Source organism: Saccostrea echinata, unplaced genomic scaffold (genome assembly GCF_033153115.1).
Source record: "Saccostrea echinata isolate AGI-Se365-2 ecotype Australia unplaced genomic scaffold, CSIRO_AGI_Sech_v1 ptg000054l, whole genome shotgun sequence".
Taxonomy (NCBI): Eukaryota; Metazoa; Mollusca; class Bivalvia; order Ostreida; family Ostreidae; genus Saccostrea; species Saccostrea echinata.
This window is the reverse complement of record NW_026889803.1, coordinates 29,443,080-29,450,222: the sequence shown is the minus strand read 5'-3', so window position 1 is coordinate 29,450,222 and position 7,143 is coordinate 29,443,080. Positions and strand designations below refer to the sequence as shown.

The 7,143-nt window shown below is 30.5% G+C and overlaps 1 protein-coding gene across 1 annotated transcript; it reads left to right on the top strand.

The window, feature by feature from the left end:
- Positions 1 to 332: 332 nt before the first annotated feature.
- LOC133204771 (uncharacterized) lies at positions 333 to 6,853 on the top strand (the record flags this gene model as incomplete). Its single annotated transcript, XM_061340516.1, has 7 exons — positions 333 to 497; positions 2,020 to 2,244; positions 4,009 to 4,100; positions 4,673 to 4,852; positions 5,357 to 5,415; positions 5,589 to 5,716; positions 6,106 to 6,853. Coding segments are annotated over 7 exons (1,131 nt in total), but the record flags the coding sequence as incomplete, so codon positions are not given.
- Between the last annotated feature and the right edge of the window lie 290 nt (positions 6,854 to 7,143).

Below are 7,143 nucleotides of genomic sequence, written 5' to 3'. Positions count from 1 at the left end.
CAATTGATATTTCTTCTTATCTATACTGATTTAGTTTTAACATATTGTAATCTATACGTTTTGTGTTAGATGTAATTGTTAAAACATTTTAAAAGTATATCTAGTAACCATTTTGAGGGTAATTCGACTTGTATATTTTTAAAATAAAGTGGTAAATAGTATATAATTTATTAAATCAGTAATTAATGAAAATGACATTTAACATTTACAAAATCTTGAATATTTTTTAACAAGTCTTCCAATTTTTTCCCGGAATTTACGACGCCATGCATTCTATAATTTATTTACATTTGCTAACATCCGATTTGATTTGTATGTAAAATGTATATCTGCATGTGTTTACCAAAATGATTTTGTGGCTAATTGAGTTTTTACCCTACCTTTGGGTAGTGACAGTCCCAGTTTATGGTTCATTCTGTGGAATTGATCTTATTTTAAGAATATCTATTCTCTTGTTCATTTATGTCATTGCAGGAGAAATGGTACCAAAATCGTTGGTAAGAAACGAAAATAGCTATCTTGTTGTCATATCTGTTCGTTCTTCCTAACAACAATGAATAGATAAAAAGCGAGATCATTGCCCTCTTATTATGATGATACTAATTAAGCCCATTTGGTGGTTGGTATATAATTAAATCCGTTGGGATGATTGTTCCCAACCTGTTAAAATTTATTTAATTTACCTTAATACCTGTCTAAACTGTAAACACAAGTAATTGGTAAATCATAAATCGTTTTGCCTTTTTTAATAAATGTATAATTTATCTAAAAAATTCAATATAAATGCATATTGTGAATAAATGTTGTAAATCTCTTATTTATGTCTTTGGTATGTTGTACGTGATAACAGATACTTTTATCAGGTCTAGGCGGCCTCTGTTTTTGGAGGATAGATTTTATCCTCTAAAAACAGAGAATAGCGGTCTTGCCACCTACTGGAATTTTCAAAACCAAGGGCAGTTAACTCTTAACCAAACAAATAACCACAACTCTTACATTTATGATTTTGCAATCAAAACAAATAAAAGGTATAATTTCGTATGATGACAGATAATTCTGGATATTAATTCAATATAACTATATTTTTGTAATTGCCATCAATCAGTTATTCCGTATACAGCTGGGAAAACAAATGTTACACTTACTTGCCTGTGACTGAGGTTAATTATAACCATGCTGATTTTCCAGTACCATAATTATGTGATAAGCAGTTTAGAAATTTTGATATTCAAATTTTTTGAAAAAATTAAGTTTAATCATTTATTATTTCTTTCATTTAATAATTCTTAAGCACATCACTTTGTAATATTTTATTTGTTTGTGTAATACTATACACATGGCTGTATGAATATATCTTAATTTCTTTGTAAACATCTTAAATTATTATTTTATTTATTTATGCTATTCAAATTATATATTTATTTTTATAATTATTCATTCAATCCATTTATAGTTTTATTTGCTTTAATCATAAGGCAGAGTATATTTGGCATTTTAAATATGCTTAAAATATGTTTCCTTTTGTGTTTTCTTTTGTCCTCCATTTTTGAATTAACATATTATATGGAAGAAATATCAAAGTCTTTTTTTTATTTGTCTAATTAGGGAAAAATCATATAAAATAACACAAAATAACAAGAAATATTCAGTAATAATGGACCGCAAAAAGTGCCAACTTTGAAAATAAATTGCAAAATATCTAGACATAGAATCTCAAATCGCCACATACAATCGATAGTTTAATGTTTGAACTTTTATTTACATGTACTCTGGTGCTTGCACTTTTTGATTAAAGGTAGGCACGAGGCCTTTAAAATTACCTGTGTTATCCTCTGAAATCGGAGGATAAACTATCCCACAATGCAATGTGGTTTCAAAATATGGTAAAAATTTTGGCCGCCATATTGAATCTAGCTATCCTCCAAAAACGGAGGCCACCCAGACCTGTTTATGTACATCTGATTGTACAATTGTGTAATAACAGATGTTTTCAGGATGAAATACTTTATCATTTTACAGCATTCAGTGGTTCCATATCTGAGCTTTGGATTATGGGTTTTAATTGTGTACTATGTGCCTATCAACCTGATTCCTTGGCCAGTTATCTGGTTGTATGATAAGTTACTATGGATAACTGGTCCAGTGCTGATGATTACAGAAATTGTCCTTGCTCTTAATTTCCAAATGAGGTGTAGCCAGCGTGTTTGTGTCAGGATACAAGAAGACGATTCATCTTTATTTAAGGTGAGTTGATAAAATCCTTGATGTTTTAGGGGCAAAGTCAAAAGATTGATGCCTGATAAAAAAGTAAATCAAAATAGTTTGGAGGGGGGGGGGGTCTCAAGAGCCCAAAAGTTTTTGTCTTCCAACATCTATAATTACACGTCAACAAGAAATTTTTGTACATGAGACTTTATGCACTTGGCACATATCTTTCTATCAACCAACAAAAGCTAAATAAATTATTTACAGTGTAATGAATATTAGTACTTCATAATTAGATTTGAATCAACATTCATCACATTTTGTTTTTGAGGGGTGGGGTGGGGATGGTGCTTGATGAAAAGTTTGTGAATTTAGTTTTTTGTCAGAAATTGAATTTTTTATTCCTAAGGAAGCTCTAAACACTGTACACTAAAGAGCTCTAATTGTAGGGTAGATTTATGCAGCTAGAGTGATCTGTCCCTATACTTATGATAGTTAATGAGACAATTTATAATACTTTAAAGTATTCTTAACATTATATTAGACCAAGATAAAGTTATTGAAGACAGAATTCACATGTTTATTACAATGTAAGTAAACATTTATTTTTATTTACTAAAACTCCATTATCTTTGAACTATTTTCCTGGAGAAATAAGACAGGTACCTTATCTTAAAAACAAACAAGATTAACTCATTATGTACACCTTTATATGATAAAATGTTCTCAAATCCAAAAAAAAAAAAAGGTTTTCATTGGTGTTTAGAGCTTCCTTAAGGACTATTCTATTTACTCTATGCTTTATGTGCTACAGCTTATGGTAATATTCTATTAACAAGTTGTGTAATTAGGCTAAAAATATTTATCTAATGTCATTGACTACTGAGACACCATTGCATCAGGTCAGACACTGCCGCATAAATCAATTTTAGTGACTTATTGAAAAGGGAAATCACTCAATTTTCTATTTTTTCAAGGCAAGTTGAAAAACAAAATTGAGTTATGTCCCTTTTCATATACTTTCGATTAGATACACAATGCATGTCTTTTTGAAAAGTGAAAATGGTACTTTAGGAATTAACTTTAAAAAATGTTTGGAATAACATTGTTTAAAGTTGAATACAAAATAAAATTACTGTATACAGGGAAATTTTTGCCTAGATTTTATTTTTGCTCCTTTTGCCCAAGACACAAGTGAGTGAATTTAAGACGGGGTGAATTCAAGGAAAACAGTGTAATTTGTTAAACAGGACCCTTACTTGGTGAATTTAAAATGGGGCAAAATTGTTTGTTTGTGTGAAAGGGCGAAAATAATACGGGGCGAAAATAACCCTGTATACAGTAATATAAAAGTACAACAGATGTAAGAATCGATTGATATCATTTTATTGACTGACAAGAATACACCTAAATAAAAAAAAGACCTGCCTGCTACATTGAATTTTGAAAATTTTTGTCAGGGAAACTAAAGATTAATTTTTTGAGGCCTTATAAATGTATTAATTTTCAATTTCAGACAATGAGTATGTGTCATAATTATGAATTGCAATACTACTGAATTTTCATTTTGTTTTGAATGTGAAGAATTAATTCTAAAAATAAATTTGTTTATAACTTTATAATCAAATATTATTATTCCTTGTTGCACTTAGTTAATTGAAACAAAGCTATAATATTTTCTTTTAAAATAAATAATTAAAACTTATTGATTTTTTTTAGTTGTTTAATCATATCTTATTCAAGAATCCCAATTGTGTTTAGTGTTTTGAAATAAATTAAGCTATGATTTTTCCTTTATTTTAGCTAATCATCATTTTATTTTCTGCTGGCTGTTATGCACTAATGGCATCCTTTCTGTATGAGATTTATTCTACTGGCTCCACAACTCATTATTTGTAAGTGCATGTTTTAAAATTAAATTTCAGAATCTAGCAAATTGCATGTTTAATTTGATCAAAATTTTATTTTTTTCCCTTCTGACTAGTTAACACATTATAATTATTTTTACTATTAAACTGCAAATTTTAAAGGATGCAAAAATGATTTTAATTGTATTAAAAAAAATTAAAATGTGGGTATTTCTAATTTCAAAGTAAGTTTCAAGAGGAAAAAAAGTAGTTTCAGAAATACTAGTAATTATCATGATTATGCCAATATGGTACTATGGAATCATTTTACTGGGTTATTCTTGGGGGTTAAGGTTCGTGTGAAAGCAATTTCGTTGGTTCAAGAGGACATAATTTTGTAGGTAACCAATAAATACAGAAAATTCAGTTAATAAATATGTTAACAAAATAATTGTTCAGGGGGGATGTAAATTTGTGGGTGTAAGAGTGATCCACAAAATCCATGAAAATTGGTTCCCCAAGAACTATGATGATTCCACAGTTATCTATGATTGATTAAAGAATGGGTAAAAAAAGAAGATTAATATTTAAAAGAAAGATATATTTTCTCACTGTTGTAGACTGATGTTCTTAGTGCTGATTATGTGTGTAGCGGTACACAACATGATGTGGATGTCCCAGGATGGAATCCTATGTGATGCAGCTTTCACTTGTATGTGTACAGTGTGTATTCTTTATGCCATGAAGGAGGAGACAACTCTCATCAACTCACCTCTTAAGACTCCATCAACCTGGTTTCAGTAAGTGCATAACACAGTTATCTGGATTGTACGGAAGCCGGTAGGTGCCAGGTAGAAAAATATTTTATCTGGCGGCTGCCACATAATTAACTGGCGGCTGCCAGAAAGTTATCTGGCAGCCGCCAGAAATTATATGGCTGCTGCCAGATAAGTTATCTGGCGGCAGCCAGATTTTTTTATTTGGTGGCCGCCAGATAACTTTCTGGCAGCCGCCAGTTATTTATGTGGCTGCCATTAGATAATTATTTGGTGGCTGCCAGATAAAATATTTATTTCTACCTGGCACCTACCCACTTCCATAGGATTGCATTAGATCAAAAGATTTTTCTTTATTTATAGTGAATGCATGCATACAAATAGAGCTTCAACAAACTGATATCAGCTACTATAATGAATGATGCAATGCATTTACAGTTACATACAGAAAATTTTGGGTTTACGCAGAAAGAAAATTTTCACATCTAAGAAGATTTTTTAGCAGTAATTTGCTAATTGCTTTTATAGGTATGATCCCAAACAGTCTATGTTTCATCTGGGACTGTTCATCTTCAATAGCACAGTTGGTAAGTTATATGCTATATTATATTTCCATTTTCCTTATATCGGTAAAAAAAAAGGTACCGGTATTAACTTTAAACAGCAGGTTTTTTAAGTTGGTAAATGAAACTTGCTTTTCTTGTAAATTTGTGCTTTATTTTACAAAAGGAAATATGTTATTGCCTTGATGTTTTGACAGATAGTGCAGGCCTGGCCATTGGATTTCTTATGAAGTTTTTGCGTCCATTTTTCCTGTTGACTCTGGGTGTTCGTCTTTATAGCATTCTGTATATTATAGAATCCATGAATAGAATAGATGAACTGCAGGTATAATTATCATTACTGTAAACCTGTATAATCAATACAAAAATATTTTTAAAAAATACATTGGAAAATCTATTTATTTATAAAGTAATACATGTATACACATTTCAAATAAAGTTACAGTTACTCTTTGGTATCTGGAATACTGATATTTCAAATACCAATGATATTTGGAACTGATTTGGAAGTCACAACCACTTATTCTTCAACTATTTTACCCTTGATATCTCAAATCCTTGGATATACCCAGTATCTATAAAAAAATTTTTCTCAGTCCCTTTGAGTTCAAGATAACAATTAAGGTTTTATTGTATTTTAAAAGTTATTAATGAAGTAGAATTCATAAGAATAAGATTGAGAATAAGATATTGAATTATACTGCTTTTTCCTAGCGCGAATACTCATGGGATACTTATGAATACCTGGATGAAGAAATAACACCCTGGAAATCTCCTCTGACCATGAAGTTGGCAGTAGTGTTCATGTTCACACAAATGACCAGCAACTTGTTCTACGAGAGTCAAGGTGTAACAATTCTAAACACATTCCCATTTAACCTGGTGAGGAATTTTTATCCCAAAGACATCATATTTGGTAGAGTTGTGCAAATGATTGCTGCAAACTGTTTCTACATCTGGAGATTATCCAATGAAAGGGCAGAGTGGAGCAACTAGTTCTCATGAAGTGATATGATTGGTGTAAATTGTCTTTACATTCAGAGAATAGCCAATCAAAAGGCAGAGTGAAACTACTGGATCTCATGGAATGGAATGATTGGTTTCTACATCTAAAGACTATCAATGATATGACATAGAGGAATGACTGTTTTATTCAAGATTAGAATAAAAGATGTAAACTTTTGTGTATTGAAAGATTATGCAATGAAAGAATAGTTAGAGTGCAGAGCTGGTTCTGTTAGGAGTAAAATGATTTGGTGTGAGCTTTTAAACAATTACTGAAGGGGAGTGATAGGTTCTAATTAAATGAGTTGGTTTCTTTGATATAGATTTTCCAATATTGCTTTGCCATTAAATCCACATATCATTTTGATTATGACCAAGTGCATAGAATTCCAGTTTGATTTGTTTATATGTGAAGAAAGCAAGAAGAGAATGTGCTATTTTTGATAAGTTCTGTGAGAGAGAGAGAGAGAGAGAGAGGGAGGGGGGGGGGAGAGGAGAGATTTCAGTTTTGATAAAGTGTGCTTTTTGACTGTACTAGTACATTATGTACATGTATTTAAGTATCTGGACTACAAGTCAAAAGTAAATGGGAAATATTGTAGTGCTATTTCTTTTTCTTTTTTCTTTTTGTTTGCTTTTGACAAAATATCATTATAACCATATTAAACTGTTTTATGTACATCCTCTAAAAAACATATGTGTATTAATCTGTAAAAAAAAATTACATTTTTTGATATTACAATATTA